This window comes from Phalaenopsis equestris, unplaced genomic scaffold (genome assembly GCF_001263595.1).
Source record: "Phalaenopsis equestris unplaced genomic scaffold, ASM126359v1 Scaffold000490, whole genome shotgun sequence".
Taxonomy (NCBI): Eukaryota; Viridiplantae; Streptophyta; class Magnoliopsida; order Asparagales; family Orchidaceae; genus Phalaenopsis; species Phalaenopsis equestris.
The window spans coordinates 497084-519124 of record NW_018164930.1 but is presented as its reverse complement, the minus strand read 5'-3'; the positions used below and the strand labels follow the sequence as shown (position 1 = coordinate 519124).

General features: G+C 32.5%; 1 protein-coding gene across 1 annotated transcript in view; it reads left to right on the top strand.

Annotated features, from left to right (window-relative positions):
• LOC110028128 (outer envelope protein 80, chloroplastic) overlaps positions 1–22041 on the top strand; it is a 113464-nt gene that overhangs the window by 7288 nt on the left and 84135 nt on the right. Inside the window, exons 2-6 of the mRNA XM_020729860.1 lie at positions 8934–9027; positions 9810–9892; positions 10049–10146; positions 10240–10309; positions 14995–15088. Coding sequence (XP_020585519.1) covers positions 8934–9027; positions 9810–9892; positions 10049–10146; positions 10240–10309; positions 14995–15088 — 439 coding nt within the window. The remainder of the gene's footprint in view (positions 1–8933; positions 9028–9809; positions 9893–10048; positions 10147–10239; positions 10310–14994; positions 15089–22041) is intronic.

Sequence of the window (22041 nt, the reverse complement as noted above, 5' to 3'; positions counted from 1 at the left end):
ACACAAACGAACACATCTTAGTTCGTGTTCGGCTCGTTAAATTATCGAACGAAATTAACGAGCCGAACACGAGCTGTTCGCGAGCAACGAGCCATTTTGACAGCCCTAGAATTGACCACTATTTTTATATAAATATGAGACCTAAAGATGCTATTTTTTAAGTTTGAAATCATTAGAATTAACTATTTCTCATTCCTTCTCCCTCTCCAACATTTCATTGGAGGCTTTTATCTGTCTTTTATATTATGGTTTATTAAAATCAATGAATTTAATTCAATTTTTGATAGATATGAATTGACTCTTATTTTCCTATAAAGGTCTTTTAATGTTTATTTTCTTCCTCGAAGTCATTAACACTATTTTTTTTTTTTTGCGAATTCTCCTCGCCCTTTAAATTTTTTTAGTTTACGCTGTTACTCAAATTTTTTCGTTCCTTTTCCCTTTATGGGCCATCCATTGTATGTGAAAATTTTAATACATAATTTTTTAAGCAGTAGGTTGCTGACTCTGTCATTTCAAGAAAAGAGCATTCCTATTATTTTCAAAATTTTCATAGAATACTAATCCCTTTTCCCAGATAATCTCGTACCTGTTTTATAGATTTTCCAAACCTCTTTTCTAGCCCCCAGGTCATGAACAATTGTTGAAGAAAGAGTTGGATATGTATTATATTTTTTAGCTGGAAAAATTCTTTTATGGGCAATCCCTTCGAATGAAGATGCGTAAATGAATGTAAATTCATCCTTGAAATGTTGCTTTTGCATTACTATATCAAAGAACAAAATGTGTACAGAATTTTGTTTTAGGCATTTAAAAATGGGAACTATCTTTTAAAGTAAGATTAAAAAGCATGTTGCTTATTTACATCTTTCATCAAAAGCTCCCTTTGAAGGTCTATGTGGGCACAATAATGACTCCTCTAGCTATTTATTGAAATTTAACTTATTTGAACTGAATGCATAGACTCTATGAAGAAGTTTATGACATTCACGTTAGCCCCCTTGATGATGATACTTTTTCTCTTTATCATCCATGGTTTGTTGCCTGAATCTCCACTTGAGTGCTGTCCCAATGCTGGAACTATCGTCCCATGCCCATAGAAAGGTTTTTTATTTCATTTCTAATGATAGCTCCAATGTTGGCCTGGTGAGAGGGTGAGAGAACCCCATCCAAATTGGCTTTAATCCAACCCGGCACAGGAAGTCTGGGTGGGGTGATAGAGAGATGAATTTGACAACCTATTTGGCTGGCTAGCATCCTAGTGCACTAGAGGGAAATATGTGGGTGTGGGTGAGAGCTTCAATAAGAGTTGATGCAATGCTAGTAGGAGCACTGTGCGGCTGTCCATGTTTATTTGCATTCCTAGCACACCAACATTGGTACACAACATGGCCATAAATATGGGCAAAGGCCGAGTTGCTGGTTTTTACTTTGGCAAGATCGTTGGTTGCCTCTTCAAGGCTGTTAAACTGTGGGATGTTGAAGCCCTGCTTCTTTATGGTACCTGTAACTACTACAAACAACATATAGTTAGGCTATCCTCCACATCTGGTGAACCCCAAGGGCAAGAAGTCGTCTCACTATGCCCTATAATGTGAAGCCAACCATTAGTGGGAGTAGCATCTTTAAGTGGTCTCCACCAAAAAATGTGTTCACAGATTTTCATGAGTCAATGGCTTTTGGGTTGACTCAGGAAACTTGCATTGTATGCCAAAGGTGCGATGGTTTGTCCTGTAAGCTTGTGAGTGAGTTTCAACTGGTTAGTTGGCAGCTTGGCATGAATAGGAATGTTTTGCTATATGACCTGCTAGCTCCTTCTTGACGCAATTGCCAAGTTTTTCCTATCCACGTTTTCATTATTAAGGTACACATTGGCCACTTGGCTAGAGCGGTATCAAGCACCCAAGTTTGGTTGAGTATATTGTTTTCCTCCCCTTTAGCAAACCCTCCACCTGTTGGTGTTACGCATGCTGGCTTCTCCTTGCAGAACTTTTTAGGTAACCAAATTCGTTTGATTGTACTGCTGAGGCTGTAAATTTTCCTCAAACTTGCCTTCCAAAAATCTGTGAAGAAGAGCTGGCACTTAATAGCCCTCTCCACCTTGTTGGGGGCATGGAACCCGAGCCCTCGTATATTGTGGGTTGGCAAAGGTTGTCCTAGACTATGTAATGCAGCCCCTCGCTATTTGGACTCATTATGCCAGAGAATTTGTTTGAATTTCTTTTTGATTTTGTTAAGAACCCCTTACGAGACCTATGTAATTAAGGCTATAATTGAGCCTAGTCGAGCTGAGTATATTGTAGATTAGACTTGGCTTGATAATATTATAAATTGTTTATGTTCGGCTCAAGTTTGAGCTAAACTTTCACTTGTATGTTCAATATTGGCTTGTTTAAATTTTTTAATAATTGAGCTTGATTTTTTTATGTCAATCGAATGAGTATTTAAATGATTTTAAAAATAAGCTAAAAATTTGAACGAGCAACTGAATTTTCATATAAAATTTTCAACAAATAATTTGCAAATTTAAATAAATAAGCAATTGAATTAATTTTGAGTAACTAATTATTTTACACAATTTAAATAAAAAATTTATATGTTGCAAGTAAATTTTCTTGCATTCAAATGATAAAATAATTGTTAATAAATTAGTTCATTGAAATAAAAAAATAAGAATGAATTGCATTAAATTAATTAACATATTGTCGGTCAACTTTTCAATGATTTGAAAATATGAATATAAAATATATAAGAAAAATAATTTTTGAGATTTAAACATAGTAGATATATAGTTTGAGTTTTAAAAGTAGTATGTTTTAAATTTTGAAAAATGAGATCAAATGGATCTCATTCGTCCAATAGTTTGCATAATCGTGTCCGATACCGCGAATACTACATTCTCTCGAAAGATAAGTGTAGATCTCGACGATAGACCCAATCCTGCAAGCTAAGAGATTTGTGACATCCGTTTGGTCTGCGAACCTTTTATGTATGACCGACAAGTTCCCCTATCTAATACAAAGATTAAATATAGTTTATTTTATCTGAGTTCCAAGTCCCCTATAACGGCAAGCCCCTATAGTTAATTACATCTCAAATGACTGGAGTCATTTGAAAAAACTCTCGATAATGATCAGAGGTATTAGTCTTCAAGATTTCAAAGTTTAGGTTTTCACGGTAGGACGTGGAAAAGGCAAGTGGGAGTGGTTCAAATAGGAACAATTATTTTTAAGAGTCCAAAGGAACGAAAAGGTAGGGATGTCATAGATTTTGAGGACAAAACCTCAATGACTTCCCAAACTATCCTACTGTGCAGCTATAATTTAGATAAAATGTTATTTGAGTTTTTAATCCTGCCAATTTTATTATTTGGGACTTACACTTGCATAATGAGTGATTATGCAAATAACTCACAGAGAAATGAGGGTTTACGTCGTACCACACAACAACCTCAGAATCTAAGACGAGTTAGGACTTATGCTGCACAACATGGTTGGGCAGCGGCCTAAAAGAGGGTGAGGATTTACGTTGCTCTAGGCGAGCTACCTCGAAGTCTTATGGATTGTTATTATGCTAGGAAGAGATAATGCTGAAGAAGATCCTCTTGTCACTCGATCCAAGTTCCTCGTCGTGCTGCCCACAAAGTTGGCTCCAAGCTCCTGTTGTAGCGATGACTCTAGGGTTTAAGTGTTTGAGATTGGTGATTTGTGCTTCACAGTTTTGGTGTCAATGTTTTGTTTTGTTTTGTTTCAGTTTTGGTTTTGCATGCAGAATAAGCAAATCGCAGGTAAATAAAATATGCTTGAAAGGTAAAATGCAGTAAAGTAAAATGCTGTAGATAAACTGTAAAAGCGTACCTGAGCATCTGCTACTGTTGCGTTATTAATGTTGCGAGCATAGTATGATTTGCAGGAGATTTAAACATACTTGCAGGAAAAATAAATAAGGCAAGAAATAAGGCAAGAAAACCCAAAACCCAGCATGAAAGTCATAAAAAACGAGCAGTAGAAATCACGAGCAAAAGAAACTTGTAACCACATATGACAGCTCAGGACTAGGTATAAGACATTGGTAAAAGTGGGGGCTCAGTGTTGGGCTGTGTGCTTGAGTAAGAGTTGCCAACTCGACAATCTACAGGAGGTAGTTCTTAACCTCAATCCAAATGACTAACCATGGACTTTTATAAATTTTCATAGAAAAATTGTTTGATTTTCATGAAAAAGTTGTTGTCTAAGTCTTTTTTATGCAGAGTTCTTTTTAACATGCAAAATGGATTTTGTTTTATTTTCATAAATATTTTTGTAAAGTCATATAGTCCACAGGTTAGTCACTCTAATCGTGCTAGAACTACTGACACCCTAAGAATGTCGGGGGAAACGATTCCACCAAGAATCGGCGAATAGTATCATGGATCCTTTCCTCTCCCTTATTGAAGATCCTTGAGGTAGGAGATACTATTCTAATAATCCCACTTCGTATCCCTCGTTTAAGCACACATAAGCAATGTCGTCATTGCCCTCACCACTTAGACCCTAGACATATCCTAGTCCGATGATCCATATGTGACATTAACAAATTTCCCCAATTGCTAGAAGGACTTGAGTTAATATCCAAACTCAAATCCCGGTGCATTGGGTTTCACTATAGGTTAAGTTATGACGGGAATTCCACTATTGATTTAATTAAGGAAGCATGAGTCACATCTCGGTGCATCATGTCTAGTGTCTTAGTCAGTTTGTGAATTAGGGTCAAGTGTCTAGTTTCACTGTGCATTCGAGGATTAGGTGAATGGAATCTTACTTAGGGTATGCTCCTAAAACCTTGGGAGGTTACATTGCAGAGATTAGGTAGATGAGCTCTCACCTAGGGTGTGCTCCTAAAGTCCAGGAAACCTACACTGAGGATTAGGTGGATTGGCTCTCACCCATAGTGTGCACCTAAAGTCTAGGAAGCCTACATTGAGGGCTAGGTGAATGGACTCTCACCTAGGGTGTGTGCCTAAGCTCTAGGAAGCCTACACTGATGACTAGGTGGATGGGCTCTCACCTAGGGTGTGCTCCTAAAACTCTAGAAAGCCTACTCTCTAACTTATGCTTAAGGTGATTTAAGGTTTTCTATATCTTCCAACTAATTAAATCATCAATCTCCATCTTTATGACTTAACTATTTAAAAATAAATAAAATAAAAGAAGAAGGCCGACCCATTTCCAAAACTAGCAAAAGCCGAAAAGAGGGAAAAACAATAAGTAAATCGGCCTAACATTTCTCCGATTCACTAGGAAAAGAGAGGTCAAAAGTCATCAAATAAATTTAGAAAAGCGCGAGACCAAAAACCACGAGATGGAATCAAGAAACGTAACGACTAAGCCGCTAGACGGACCCAATAAATGCAGCCCATAAGCCTTCAAACAACGCTTATACGAGCTTAAATCGCCCCAAACAACAACTTTAACGCTTCCTACAGCATTCAACAGCAATTGATGACTCCAAAGAACAACCTAGACTCTTCCTACAACTTCCTACAGCGATTGACAACTTCAAACAACACCTAAACATTAATTCTAAGTTTTCTACAGCGATTGGCAGCTTCAAACAACACCTAAACATTAATTCCAACATTTCTACAGCGATTGGCAGCTTCAAACAACACCTAAACATTAATTCCAACATTAGCACCCAATAGCACTCTAAATAACACTCTAAAACACTCCAAATCAGCATTTCTAAAACCTTCAAACCATACCCATATAAACCCTAGACAACACTTTCAAAATAGCTCTCAACCATAAGCCTTCACACAGTGCTCATACAAGTTTAAATCGCCCCATACAGCAGTAATACCAAATCAGAAGTTGCAGTTGGTTCACTTTCTAAGGGAAACCATGGGCAATGATTATTAACTTCTTTTCCATTATCATGACTTGCCCATCCTTCATAGTTTTCAAAGCTATGGATCTCTTTTTGTTCACAGCGGGACAAATTCCAGTAAAAGGGGAGCATCCTTAAAGCAGAAAATAAAACTGTCAAAGATGGTTTAAAGGAAAGTAATGAAAACAATTCCCTAATCTAAACCAAAACAAATCATGAAAATAGCCATGTAAACTTGATCAAATAAGCTTGCCAAGTCTATGATAAGGAAGCCTTAAAAATATAAGGAAGCAGTAAAAATAAATGTCATGGTTGCTATAGAAATTGAATGGCAGAGATCATATGCCATAATATGTTGTGGGAAGACCACGACTTCTTGGAATTCATGCCAAGCTTTGCATAATTTGGAGGGGAGCTAGCTTCTCAATCGAACAATTACAACCAAGCTAAGGATTATTCAAAAGTTATTTTGCTTTGAGGTTGAGTAATGAATTTGTGGAAGCTTTGTTTTTGGGATGTTATGGTATAAAAAAATATAGGATTAGGATGGGTTGGAATTAAATTAGGCGGCTAATTTAGTTTAGCGGAGAAATTTAAGGAATATTTTAAGTATTTGATTGTAATTGAATTTTCAATTTAAATTTAGATTTTTTGAATTTTTTGAGGAGTTTTAGGATTTGGTGAGAAATTTTATGAGGCGGAAGAAAGAAGGGAATTGTGGTGGCAGCTAGAGTATGATAGGTGTTTCTTCTTCCTCTTCTTCTTATTTTCTGTTTGCAAGTGAGAGCAAAATAATTAGGAGGGATAAAGGATCTACGAGGGTAATAAAAAAAAAGTGATGTTGACACACAATTACTTGAAATTGATGAATGTAACTGAATGATTGCATTAAAGTGCTTAAATTAAGTCCTAAAAATGTTTGATTTTAGCCATGGCAACAATTTGAATAAGGGCGGGTCACCAAAATATGATAACATAGGGAATTGTAAGGAAAGAGAGTAAAGGTTTTGGAGAAAAGAAAGATGCACAATGAATCTTAAAAATGTTGATCTTGATTCTTAAGAAATCCAGGCTATTGAAGCTAGGAAAGGCATTGAATCCTCCAAGCATGACGAAAGTGATACAAATACCCATGCATCCGTGAGAGGTTAAAACTCCATTGAACCATAATTCAAAATATTTCGTTAATCCTTACTCAAAATGACAGGATTACATTTTAAAGATGCCAATTTAATTCTTAAGTGATAAAAATACATTAAATAATAATAGATAGCTTATAGATTACTACATACAAACATATCATAAAACTTAACCATGAATGAAATTAAGAGCAAGCTGCTTATACACCATCAATATGGTATCAATCCATCTTTGTTATTGTAGAAGATCATACATGAACCAAATGATAGTCTAGGCATATATATAGTCTTAGAAATACTTATTAGTTTCTCAAGCATCACACTTTTTTTTTGTTTTTAAATTAATAAATTCATTTAATCAAAATTCTTAATTTATCACATGATTATGAGAAAATTTTTAACGCTAAATTTCTCAAAAAGTTGCTACATTTATTGCTTATATTAAAGCATATCAAAGCAACTACCAAAAGGGCAATAATTAATGGCGGCAGACAGTTTTTGAATTAAAATAAAAAATGTATGTATACTGTTCTATATTTTTGTAATATCGATCATGTTTTGAAGATGTGAGAACTTATTTTAATTAAAATATTTTATTATTTATTATTTTTAGAAAGTTTAGACATAATGAAGGAAATTGTGGTAAATATTGAGTCAATTATTCACTTTTTAATTGCATTTATTAGTAATCCTCTTTCTTCTAATTGCCACTTAAAAATTGAAATGGTTCAGATTAGTTATTTGTTGAATCATACATATCATATTTAGCCAATAATGAATAATACTAATTTGACATTTGCCAAGCACCCCATACGTGGAAGGGCTGACTAGTGGTAGAATTGTGTTTGAATGTAGGGTATGACTTTTTTAATTTGGCCTATTTTTCCACTTAAGTGATTGTGGATTACCATTTTTTGATCGAAATTCTAGGTCATGGCTATGGTAGTTGAATTCCAAAACCATTTAGCCGCCATAATGTTGGGAATATTACTACTAGCTGGCTTGTCAGACACTATACAAGTGTTGCATCAACCTTCTACTATAGTACATGAATTGAGCATTTCTACTTGCAGTTTTTTTAAATTCACCTATAAAACTCTTACTTTGTTGCTTGTCTTTGTTTTGTAAACTTAACCTTAGTTGTCCTTTTTTCTCTCCATTCTATATATTTTTGGTATGCTCTTTCGCACTTTAGATGTAAACACTTTTCTATTTGCACAATAGAAAAAGTAGAGAAATTTTAAAAATTGCTCGTGAACTAATCTGATTCTGCTTACGCATCTTCTTGTATTTTTTATTATTTATTTACTGGATTCTTGCAATTTTGGTTTGGCTTCTGCTGTGCTTTTATTCGTGACCATCTGATGACCCGGTTAGGAGAGTAGCTGTTCTAGATTCAAATTATGTTTACAAATGTAGAGGTTGACATAAAAAAGACCCGGGCGTGTTGTATTATAAACGATCCTAATTATTAGAATTAAATGAAAACATGACACTCATTAGGACATAATGGAGAAAAATGGTTCATTTAGCCGACCCCACTTAATGGGATAAAAGACTTGTTACTGTTGATTTTGTTGCTATCAGTTCTCTCGCATCTTTTTTTTTCTAGTTTGAAAGTATGTTATTTTATCAGTTGTGGTTTTTGTTTGCCTTAACCTTGGAACCTCCTTACATTTCCAACGAAAAAGAATAAGCCTTAATCGACATTTAAATACAAATAAATATGATTCCAAAATTAAAAAATAACTTTATGCTTGCACTGGACCATTTTTAGCTATTATAGCTACAATTATAAGTATTGTGCCAGCTATGGTAGTTGTCTTACCTTTTTTCTGATTGTAATTTGGTATTACATTGTCTAGTATTATTGTAGGGTGAACTTCTGATCACAATATTTGATACAGTTTATTTGCTATTTTTTAGGTTGAACCTAATCAAGAGTTTCATGGTTTAGTGTGTGAAGGAGCAAATGTTCTTCCCTCAAAATTCTTGGAGGATGCATTTCGTGATGGATATGGTAGGCCTGTTGATGATATATATTGCTTGATACCTTAAAGTTTTATTTTTTCTTATTTTTATATGATCTTCTCCATGCACTTACTTTAACATGTAAAATTGATTCAAGCAGAATTTGACAATATGATCTCATTATGGAGTTTATGAATGTAAATTATGGATATCAAAAGACAACTGTGGACTTCTTATGCCTAACTTTACAGGAATCTCTTAACATACATCAACTGTAGTCTATGATTTATTTGAGGTATATTTACGTATATACTATACAATTCTTGTGCATTTACACATCTAACACGTAAACTTTCATATTTACATTCATTACACAGAATATTTGATATTGCATGAAAAATTCTTCTATTGCCAACTCTTGAAAAGTTTAATACACCTTTTCATGCATAGTTTTATGATACCTAAGTGTTATGAATGTAAATATCAAATTTTAGTTTTTAGATATGTAGAAACATTGGAATTGTGTGGTATTTATGTAAATTTCTCTTTATTTAATTGTAAAATATTAAAGCTGAGGTCAACTTTAAGGTTTGCTACCTATTCTTATTAAACTTGCTGACTTGCTAGTTTTTGAATTTTTTTAAATACTTTTTTTCTTGGTGTGCTGCTTTTGAAATTTAAGAAGAAAAGGAATAGAAACTAAATATGAGCGGCATTATTGTGATATTGTAGAAACATACAATCTTGTTCTTCTTTCATTTTCAAAGCCTAAGTATAGTAGTAATAATTTAGACTGTTGCTGATCTAAGCTTTTGGTGTCAAGTTATGCAGGAAAAATAGTCAATATACGACATTTGGACAAAATTATCAAGTCCATCAATGGGTGGTATATTGAGCGTGGATTGTTTGGAATGGTTATTTCTCCCTCGTCTATTTCCATTACTTAATTATTTTTGGCGTGAACATATAGTTATTATTATTATAGCTGTAATTGATTGTTAATAGTTTATCCGCATATAAAATAATGGCTCACCTGCATGCCGTAGCTATTATTTTTTATATTATTTCAGGTTTCAGATGTTGAAATTCTTTCTGGCGGCGTACTAAAGCTACAAGTCTCTGAAGCTGAGGTCAATAATATCAACTTACGCTTTCTTGATAGAAAAACGTGAGAACTCCATCTAACACATCTTGGCTCGAATGGTAAACTTTTAATTGTCCTGTTCCTCAGCACCTTTATTAATACTTATTATTTATGAAGTGGTGAGCCAACAGAAGGGAAGACCAAAACTGAGACTATACTTCGACAACTCACAACCAAGAAGGGACAGGTAGAAACATTGCCAACTATATAATTTGTTCTACATATGATTTCTTCTTGGGTTGTTATATATATCAGGCAATATGGCTGTGCTCGGGGTTAGTGTTTTGCATGCCCGAGGTGAAGGGATATGATGATGATGGGTGGTTGAATGATGTTGTTGTGTTGTGGTTGGTTGGCCAATTTCTTGCTGCATTGCAGCCAGTAAAATTTACTGCTGTCGACCCAGAAATTGACTTTGTTTGGGCTTTCCATCATGCTTTTTTGGCTGGGTTCCAGCTTAGAAAGGAGAAACTTGGTCAAGTGGTTCTCTTTAGGGTTTCAGCTAGCATGATGGAGAATTTCAGTGAAGCAACCTTAATCTAGGTTCCAGTCATTAAGTTTGTTCCAACTCTACATCATTGAGCATCTTCTGATACCGGATTTATAAGCCATTGTGTTTATAAGAGTTGATTCATACCAATCTAAAGGATTGTCCGAGTAATATATCATATTCTTTCTTTTTTCTAATTTATTGATGTGTGCTTCAAAATTTGTGTTTGGCTCTTCTAAGAGCGTTTTTTTGGTTAAATTTTTAGAAGACGTATAAGATTTCTAGATAAGACTCCATCTATTGATTGCACTCTCATTTTTTTAGGACTTCAAGATTTGGTTATATGTTTCTTATAAACACAAGAATTTAAGTTGATTTTCTTTTTTGATAACAAGGGAGAATTTTCGAGTAAGACTAGTTTTTAGATGCTAAATGCTTTTATGCATTGTAGCAACAATCTTGATTTTATGCTTAAGAAAAATTATTGTCTTTAGCTTAGAGCTGATCGTAGGTGAATAATCACGAACTTGATCAAGATCTCATGTTTTTTTTGCCTGAATTATCATGAACGTTGGTAATCAACCCAACTTGATTTGAAAATTTTTTTGGCAGTTATGATTGCCTCATCGAAGAGAAACTTTTAGACCTAAAGTGACTGTTTGTCTAAGAAAATAATTTATATTGATTTTAGCTAGTAGAGAACATTGTGACTTATTAAGTGCGTCCAATGATTTACGACTGAAGGGGCTAAGCCATTAGGGAGCATTTGGGTTTTGGTTGTGATATAATATAATGGTATCTTTTTGTAGTGAACCACTTGGTCAAAGAACTCCGATCTTAACCGCTTCTTTTGTGGGCTATTTGATGAATAAATCACATGGTTAGAGAACAAATGTCATTTAATGTCGTGAGATCTATTGAGTGTAATTATATTGTACTATTGATATGATTTTTTTTTTGTAAATTGAAGTTAATTTTTAATTTGTTACCCTAAACAAATGTGCATATAATGTGGATGAATTATTGCTTTAGTCTTAGGAGCAAGAAATTTCAATTTGATGCTTTAAATTTTATATTTTTGATGCTTATGTGTTTGTATCAGTTTTTCAAATTTAGATTAATAAGTGATTTAAATAGGACTTGGGGCATTTTTGATGATAGGATCTTCTTTCATTGAGATTTTTGTTCAACTATACATTATCCTGATATTTGAATGTTTTTATTTTATTATTTTGAATCGTGTTGACCTGTGCCTACTTTGCTTGTGCATGATCAAATTCATGATTTGCATATAGTTTGAATTTGTATGAAATTCATCTTATTATAGAACTTATCTACTCTATCATTATACGCTAAAGATTTGATCCGTCGGTCAAATTTATTATTGTATTTTTTGTGAGCATAATAGTATTGAAAATTTTCATTTTAAAGCAATTTCTTTAGGACATTAAAATCGTATGTTAATGGGCCTAAAAATAAATTTTTTCAAACACGTAGGAGAACATTTAATTTTTAGTCATTGATGGCGGGCTAGTTATATTCACCTGATAAAGGCTTGTTGTTGTTGTTCTAGAAATGGATCTATAGTTAAAAATATCGTAAAAGAATTGGGCATGCATTTTGAAGCCACACTGTTTCTATAGCAATTAGATTAGTTTTTGATGATGCAAAAGACAGATGGATTTATGGATAAAGGGCAGTAATTACACAAAAATCAGCTTTCTTTACATGTAACTTGAAAATATGTGAAAGTCTAACAACAACGTTAATGCAATGATTCACTTATTCAAGGGATTAATGAGAAATTAAAACCACACACACACAATATTTGTATAGTATGATGCAATTGACATCCTAGCTATAGCAAAATTTACCAAATAAAGACTAATAAAAAGATTTAAAAAACGAGAGAAAAAACTCTAGTAATTCAAGTTACAAAATAATTAAAAAGAACAAGTTTAAGGAAAGATATCACCAACGTGAATAAATTTTGGGTCTCGTTTTGATATAAATAGATATTTTTCCCCAAATGTTGTTTATCACATGTGTAATAGGCTTATAAAAATCCCAAATACAACATGCACAAAAAATTGAAAAAAAAAAAGCGGATGTATCTATTTATAGATTTACCATCCTTTGGTTAATATATATGGTAGGTTCTATTTCAAGTTCGGCAATAAACTAGATTTCTATTAGAAGTTCAAGTTCAAATAAAGTTTCATGCTCAATTTTATTTTCAAACTCCATTTGTCACTTTTGATCAAGTATAGATTCATGTTCATGAATATGATCTAATGTAGGAGTATATATAGATTTAAATTATGATATGTAAATTCATATTATAGCTAAAAATCATTTTTTATATCTAAAACATCCTTAAAGGCGGTTGAGATGATGACCTAATAGTAGGGCGTTTCCTCTGATCCTCAAGTACTCACCAACCCCATTAAAAAAATCTTAAAAAATATTGATAAATTATTGTCTCTTCATGCAGATCAAATTTAACATGACATGGTTCTTTTGTTGATGTGTGCATGATAGGCTAAGAGATGTAATCAGTTTTCTTTAAAGACATTAATCATAAGTGTGCTAGTTTTATGATAATAAGTAAATCATTCTTCAACTTTCAAGCATATATATAATGACTTATGCAATATTATTGGGAGTTCTAGCTTATTTCATCTCTAACTTCTTGATTGCAGCATTTAGTGAAAAAGCTATTAGTAATATAATAAATTAAAGAAAAATTTTTAGCCACATTCTTGCAAACCTGTTGTAATGCTCAAACAAGTCATATTTACTTTGCTTAAAATCTTTTACTTTTCCATGCAATTGATAATTATATTTATCAAATGATAAGTATTACTTTTTAAGTCTATATTTCTTATGAGCCCACGATGACTTAGTTGGAACACATTGCCAAAATAATTGAGTATGTCTCATTAATTTTGGTTTGTCACATTTAACTCTTTGGGACTCAATCAAATTATATTTATTAAAAAAATCTTCCAAGTCATCGATCTGATTTAAATTTTTCTTAGATCATATTTCGCATCAAATTTAAAAAAGTAGTATTTTAATCTTATGATAATCATCATGTTGTAGTTGTCTTGCAGCATAACTTACAAGTTTTCATTTGAATTGCATTTTTTTTTTAATTTGATCTTGATATTCTGTCATATTTTTAGTTTGACGTTATCATGCAACGGTAAGCTCTAGTGCCAATTGATACAAGATGTTGTAGGTTCTTGTGTTTTTAGTGAAACTAAAGTGATGTAATTAAACAGATTCACATAGGAAATAGGCTCACAAGATCGAAGCTCTCTAACTGCACAAAAATCAATTTTCTACAATTGTTTACTTTAAAATTTTTGAAAGCTGAAGCAACACGATAATACAGGATCAATTAATTCAAAGAGATCAACGAGAAATTCAAACCATGAACAAATCAGTAATTAATTGTAAATTTTTACGACGTCCTGCTTCAATTAATTATTCTTCCTGGTTAGTGATATTTGCATGATGCTATGGCTAATTTTTAGTTGTGTAGCGCATCATAATTTTTGCTCTTAAAGAAGGCGATTCAATTAAATAATTTTCTTTTGCTTTTAATTTTTTTTGAGAAACAAACTAAAGGTTTGTGGTTATTGAAAAGTTTTCTTTTGAACACTTTGTAGGAAATAGGGAAATATGTTTTCTTGTTACTTTCAGAAAATAATAGCCCCAGGGAACTTCTTTAACAAGTTGGAGTTGAATATGCCGTTAAGATAGTTGGCATAATAATCTCAATTATATATAACACATATAACTCCATATATATATATATATATATATATATATATATATATATATCTGTGTGTGTGCGCGCGCGCGCGCGCGCCCGTGTCATGTGCCTCGGCCTGTTGGTTGGCATTCACGGTATAAAACCCCATAGGTTGGGGGTTCAAATTCCCTCTGGCATTGTTGGCCTTAAGGAGATGGTACTCGAATTTTTTAGGCATATTAGGCGTGGCTTGAGGCTTGTATCATAGCCTCTGACCATTTCTTTAGACACACACACAGACACACATAGACACACAGACACACAGACACACACACACATACAGACACACACACACACACACAAACACACGTACACATACATATGTATGTATGTATGTATGTATGTATGTAAGAATGTATGCATTTATGTATGTAATTTGTTTTTTTTTTAGAAGAGTTCAGTAATTTATGATTGTTATTTGCTTTTTTATTGGAACTAATCTGATTTCATTATATTTGGCTTGGTCAAGATGGACTATGTTTGATATTTACAATTTTGTTTTATCTTGTTGTCTATGCCATTTTATTTTACATTTTGTTTTGTTAATTTTGTTTTCTAGGTTTATAGTTTACTTCAAGGAAGAAGAGATGTAGAAACAATTTTAACTATGGGAATAATGGAAGATGTGACAATTATTCCACAACCAAGCTCAGGTGCTGCTGCTATCTTTATGCTAGTCAATTGCTTTTCCTATATGAATCAAGTGGCCTTTTTCTATTTTTGAATTTTTTTCAATGAACTTTTTTGGATAAGTTGGCTTTCTAATATTGAGGGTTTTTAAAATACATGTAGGATGAAATGCATAAAGAATCACGTAAAATTATAAATTCATAGATTTCAAATTTTCAATTTAAACTAAGGTTAACTATTTTTATTTTTTATTCCAATTAACAACAACAACACAACAAGCCTTTGTGTCCCACTAAATGGGTTCGACTACATGAATCATTTTTCTTTATTGTGTCCTATTGAGTGTCATGTTTTCTTTTAATTCTAATAATTAAGATCATTTTTTATACAACTTACCCAAATTTTTTTAGGTCTACCTTTACCTTTCTTAACATAAGTCAAATTTAAAGCATCTACCCTCCTAACAAAGTCATTAGATATCGGCACTTAACGTAACCAACCCATCTAAGGCGACTCTCTTATTTTGTACATAATTGGAGCCTGACCAACCCGTTCATGAACATATTCATTTCATATTTTGTCTCTAAGTGTAAAGCCACTCATCCGCTTGAGCAGTCCATGTCAACAACACCTAAATGAATTTTATGCTTCTCTTCACAGGCCTACATTCCGCACCATAAAACATGACATGTCTCTCCACCATCTCTTGAAGTCTATGCGGCTCTTTTTTATAACAAAATAGGTCCCGATGCATTCCTCCACTTCAACCATCCAACTTGAATTCTATTAATAACATCCTCATCTTTATCACTATCACTTTGAATAATAGACACTGGATATCTTACACGTTCACTTATTTAAAGGACTTGATCATCAATTGTTACAACCCCACCACTAGATGTACTACTACTAAAAATTTCATTCAATGCATTTAATTTTAGATCTACATAAATGAAAGCCTTTATATTCTAAAGTTGACATCCATAAATTAAGTTTTTCTTGAATTCTTTTAAGTTTTATCCACACGAAGGATACCATTAGTGAAAAGCATACACCAATGTACATAGTCTTGTAACTGTCTAGTAAAAATATTCATAACTAAAGAGAAAGATATGAGCTTAAAGTAGATCCATGATCTAATCTAATCCAACTGAAATAGGAAAATACTTGGTTAATCCTCCTTTTGTTTGAACATAAGCAACAATTCTAGTATACATATCTTTAATGACTTGACTATAAGCAATGCCAACATCTTTCTTTTCTAGAACTCTCCAAAGTACTTCTCTTGAAACTTTATCATAAGTTTTTTCAAAATAAAAAAAAAAAATTATATGTAAATTCTCTTAACTTATTCTAAAAAAAAATTATATGTAAATTCTCTTAACTTATTCTGTACTTCTCCATCAAACTTCTCAATAATGTATAACTTTTATGGTAGAATTGTCTGACATGAATCCAAATTAATTTTGAGAATTTTTTGTATCAAGTCGTAACCTATGTCCAATTATTCTCTTCCATAGCTTTAATGTATGAGGTCAACTTAGTTCCTCTATTATTTATGCACTTTTGTGCATCTCCTTTATTCTTAAAAATAGGAACCAATATACTCTTTCTCCACTCATCAGAAATTTTTTTAGTTTTTAAAATAATATTAAAAAGTTTTATAAGCCAAGAAATACTATTGGAATACTATCAGGTCCTACTATTTTTTCATACTTATTTTTCATTAAACCCTTTTCAACTCCTGTTTTAGTAATGCGATAGCGAAAATAAATTTTTTTATTGTAATCGTATTTTTCACAATATTCATTGAAAAATTTATTAAAATATCACGCATACTTTTGTTGAGTATCATTATCTAAGAAAAGCATTTCTTGATTTTCATACTTAATACATTTAACTTTAAGTAATCTTTTACTTTTTTTATTTTTTTATTTGATGAGTTTATACATATATCTTTCACTTTCTTTAATGTCTAATATATTATTAAGATTATTAAAAAAAATAATTCTTAGCATAACAAATTATTCTCTTAGGCTTCTTACTAGTCATCTTTTATTTTTTTTCTAATTCTTCAAGATTTTACATCCAGACTACTTTTTATAGCATAACTTTTTATTCTTTATTGTTTATTGCATATTATTATTCCACCACAAATTATTTTTGTTGATAGGAGTTTTTTTCTCTAAGTACATCTTTTGCAACTTGCTTAATAATACTTGTTATTTTATCCCACAAAGTGTTAGCTTCTGTATTGACATCTCAAAATATTAAGTTCTTGAAGTTTACTCATGAAAATAGTTTTAATTGTCTTTTAAATGCCACATCTAATTCACCGACAATATTTTGTTGTATTTTCATCTTCTAACAATTCACTTTAAATTTTAAACTAAAAGTTGATATTGAGTACTTAAATTTTCATTTGGAATGATCTTACAATATTTATAATCTTAACGATCGATTTCTTTCAAAAGAAAATAATCAATTTGTTTTTTATTAGATCCATTCTTTTAAGATAATATTCTTGTCTCTTCAATTATATAAAATATTAGCAATAACAAAACCATAAATTAAAAGAAAATTTAATATGACAATTTTTTTTATCAGCCACTCCAAAATTATAGCTACCATGAATACTTTTAAAACCTTCTATCGCTTTACTCATATTTACATTTAAATCTCATTCAATAAAAATTCTTTCTTCAATATGTATCATTTGTATCAATTCTTCTAGGTCATTTCTAAATTTTCTTTTGTACATATATTCAAATCTATCTGGAGAACATATATACTTATAACGTTACAAATGTTAGTAATAATAATAATTTTTGTGCTATAATTCTATTTTAAGTTCTATTTATTTTTGCAATATTATCTTTCAAACTCTTATCTATAATTACACTCACACTATTCTAGTACAAACCCTAATTGAATACCAAAAATTAAAACTAAGTTATAATTTTATTAGTCTTTTATCTAACCGGATTAGTTTTTTGAATGCATAAGATATTTATCTTTTTATGAACCATAATATTTATTAATTCTATAAATTTACCAGGGAGAGCACCTTTATTTAATTTTTGTTCTAATATAAGTTTTATGGACTAACTTTCTTGTCCCCATTCATCTCTAATGTGAGAATATTTGTTTATTCAACATTATACTCGGGAACCGGTGTAGCAGCTTTTGCAAATTTTTTTACTGTATGCATGCATTACAAAGCGTTGCTTTCAGGTGACGCCCCAACATTTACATAGTGATTTGATGGATTCATGTCATAGTTTTTTCTCTTTGAAAATTTTACGCTGGCAGTTGACTAACTAACGCAATCCTATCCATTTTTCATATCCGGGTATTGGGACCCAACAATGCCAGCATTTTTTTTTAATTCCACTCAGAAAACACATTTTATTAATTCTAGATGATAATTTTAATGTCACCAAAATATGGTATTCAACAAGAATTCTACGAACGAATATGAAGCTATAAGGTAAATAGAATTTATACGAAGAAAACTGCCACATTAATTTGGTAAAAATTTTGTGCACAAATAACTAAATAGTATTGAAGAAAGAATGAATGATAGTTTTCACCAATTTGAAGATCAACCTCATAGTGGTGTAAGGATACTTGTCCGTTGGAAGTTATTGTCAAGACTTATAAAGCTGTTAATGAATTCACCTATAACAAGATACTTAATGAGAGAAAAATATTTTTAGCTTGACTTTCTAGTTGCATATCCTTTACACGATGATTCCCATCTTAATGATGAATTTCTTGATGAACAAATCTTCAATGTAATTGAAATAACAAGCCATAAAATGGGAGCTTTATTTTGATGGAGTGATGCTAGAGAACCTAAACCACAATAGGAAAAACAATTATTATTATTGAAAACAAATAAACGGTTATAACTAACACACTTGAAAGGGAAAATAACTATAAACATGATACACGCACATTGAAATAGGAAATAATAACAACACGACTCACGACATACAACTAGGGTAGATCTCGGTTAGAGGTGGTTATCGCGAGGGTTTGGAACTCTGGAGAGGTAGCAAATGGGCAATTGGATGGCGGGATGGTGGAGCGGCAACAAGGGTGCGATGGTGGAGACAAAGGGGGGCAAGGAACCGCCATAACAATGAGATGATGGGCTGTCTTGGGCAGTGGCTGCAAGGGCGAGGGGCTGTTTAGTTGGTTAAAAACAGGGAAAATGTTGTTTTTTGGGATGTGACAGTGATGTCGGAAGTCAGACAGCTGTAAAACAAGGCGAGGGATTTCTAGGTGGTGGCAACAATAGTTAGAGGGCAGGAACTACGGTGACAACAAAGAGGATGGAGGGGAAGACGTTTTCAACAGTTGCATCTATAGAAAACAACAACCAAGAGGCTGGTGGGGGCAGGTTGTAGCAATGGATGGCGGTCAGACAATGGTAAACAACAACAAGAACGATTGACGAGGCTGAAACAGTGAAGGTGGAGGGTAGGGTTAGTGATGAAAGTGAAGCGAAAGGCCAAATATGGCAACAGAAATGAAGGGAAGAATGCGGAAGATGAAAAAAATGAGAGATAATTGCTCAGCGAGAACGAGCTATAATAAGAGCACCCCTTGCCGCTTGATACAACCCTAGAAGGGAGAAAGATTACATTGACAACTGTCCCGATAAATAACATTTGCCAAAACTGAAATCTAACTCTAATACAACACATGTATACGAAAGTATTAGAAAGGAACGAAAGGAAAGGAGAGAACATGTAAAAAATTGGAATGATTCGACAACGGAGCACTCTGTTCGACAATGGGTTGCTCGTGTGAACCGGGCGCACGTGTGGCCATGGGATTGCGTGATCTCACATCCGCTTTGTAAGCAGGAGATGCCTTTGAAAGCGAGAGACACCCCACGCCTTGGAGCTTTATACATACATCCAAGCCAGTCACCGGGCCTCCTAATAGTAAAAGTTGGGATAGATCTTACATTAATTATGCTGCAAGGATGCATACTTCGATACTCTTATGGTCTATCAGAATCTCAAACAAATAACAACGCTAAATAAAGGCTTAAATAACACGTGTTGAGCTTGCAATTAGTATGATTATTCATAGGCTTCACTCATATAGATATTCTCAACATTTAATCAATCAAATAGTGGGTACCTTCAAAATTAATAAACCTGAATTAGCTTTAAACCATAAGCATGCTATACAACTATTACAACAAATTTTAGATGTATCTTTCACAAGAGTTTCGCGCAGTGAGAATGGCAAAGCTGATTTAGTACCTAAATTAGCTAAAACAAAAAACAAACTCTCAAGATGATTCATTCATTGTAATAGTCCAAGTTGACATGCGTTAGCCCTAGCTCTCCTTCAAACTTGTGAAAAGGAAATTCAAGAAACCTTTGCAGCTACCGATGGGGTTGATTGAAGAGAACCTTTTTTACCAACTTCAGAGAAGGTAGATTACCTAGTGATAAGTATATTGCTTTTCAAATATCCCAGAGAGTACTAAAGTATGCCTTCATAAATGACATTGTATCATCATTTGTTGGACCAAATGTGGTTATGATATTTATGGCTTCATGGAGTCAAGATAGTTATGAACAAAATTTATGAATTATTGTGTAGTACTCACTAACTTGACAAAAAAATAAATAAATGCATAGGATATTATTTGGCATACTATAGTTAAGGATTTTATTTATTATTCTTGGAAGTGTCTATAATGTCAATTTCTTGGGAACACCTTAAATTGGTCACCAAATTTACCATATCCTACTATAGCTTATTGACCATTTAAAATTTGGGGCACATATATAATTTGTCATGTAGAACCTCCGTCTTCTTTTGGACATTGATTAATTGTAATTGCCATAGATTATTTGTCAAAATAAGCTTAAGTGATTCCCTTTAGGGAAGTTAAAACAAATAATGTTATGAAGATCTTGTTGTCCATCGATTTGGAGTGCCACAACAATTTTTATCCAATAATGACAACTTTTAAAAGTGAAAAACTCAATCAATTTATAGAAAATATAAAATAGATTGACATTATTCTTCAATATATAACCCAAAAGCAAATCATGCTGTAATTAAACCTTGGTGAAATTACATGAAAATTCCTTTGAAAAATAATAGAGAATGACATAATAAATTGGCAAAAGCTTTGTGGACATATTGTAAAACTTTCAAAATACTCCGTATTCACTAGTGTTTAGTGTGGAAGCAGTGTTCCCTCTTAAAGTTGAATTACCCTCACTTTGTATTGCCATTCAATTGGACTCACTAATGAAGAAAATACTGACTTACGACTTGAAGAACTCGAAGCTCTAAATGAGATTAGCTTCAAGCCCAAAAAAATTTTGAAATATATCGAGCAAAATGTCTAGGTCTCACGATCACATTGTTTGTCACAGAAGGTTTATAGGGGGGCGAATTAGTTTTTGTTCGTCGAGGACTCGTAATCCTTCATCGTTGCATTGATGGAAAGTTCAATTCAATTTGGGAACCTTTATTATCTAAAAAAATATATGGAGGTTTTATCAACTTATCAATATGGAAAGTGCATGTCTTATGCCTTCCATAAATGTCCAATATCTCAAGAATTATTATACTTATTTAACCATACTATGATGAAAATTTTTTTTGCCAATATAAATTTGGTTGTGTTAGTATTTGAGTCGTAATATATATGCATGAACTAAAACTTTACTCAAGTCACTATCAAACAAGTATCCGTAACGGTAAGTTTCATAAAAATATTATAAGTCTATTAACTTAAGAAGATAAGTGCGATTGCTATATAAACAATCCTCTGCAAGACAAAAAATTAATTTTAAATAAAATGACCTTCCCAATATGGTCGATTTATATATATAAATATATAAATATATATACGCATCCTCCCTATACTTTGAGGTTCTATCCCTGATGTCACACACACACACATAAATATATATATATATATATATAT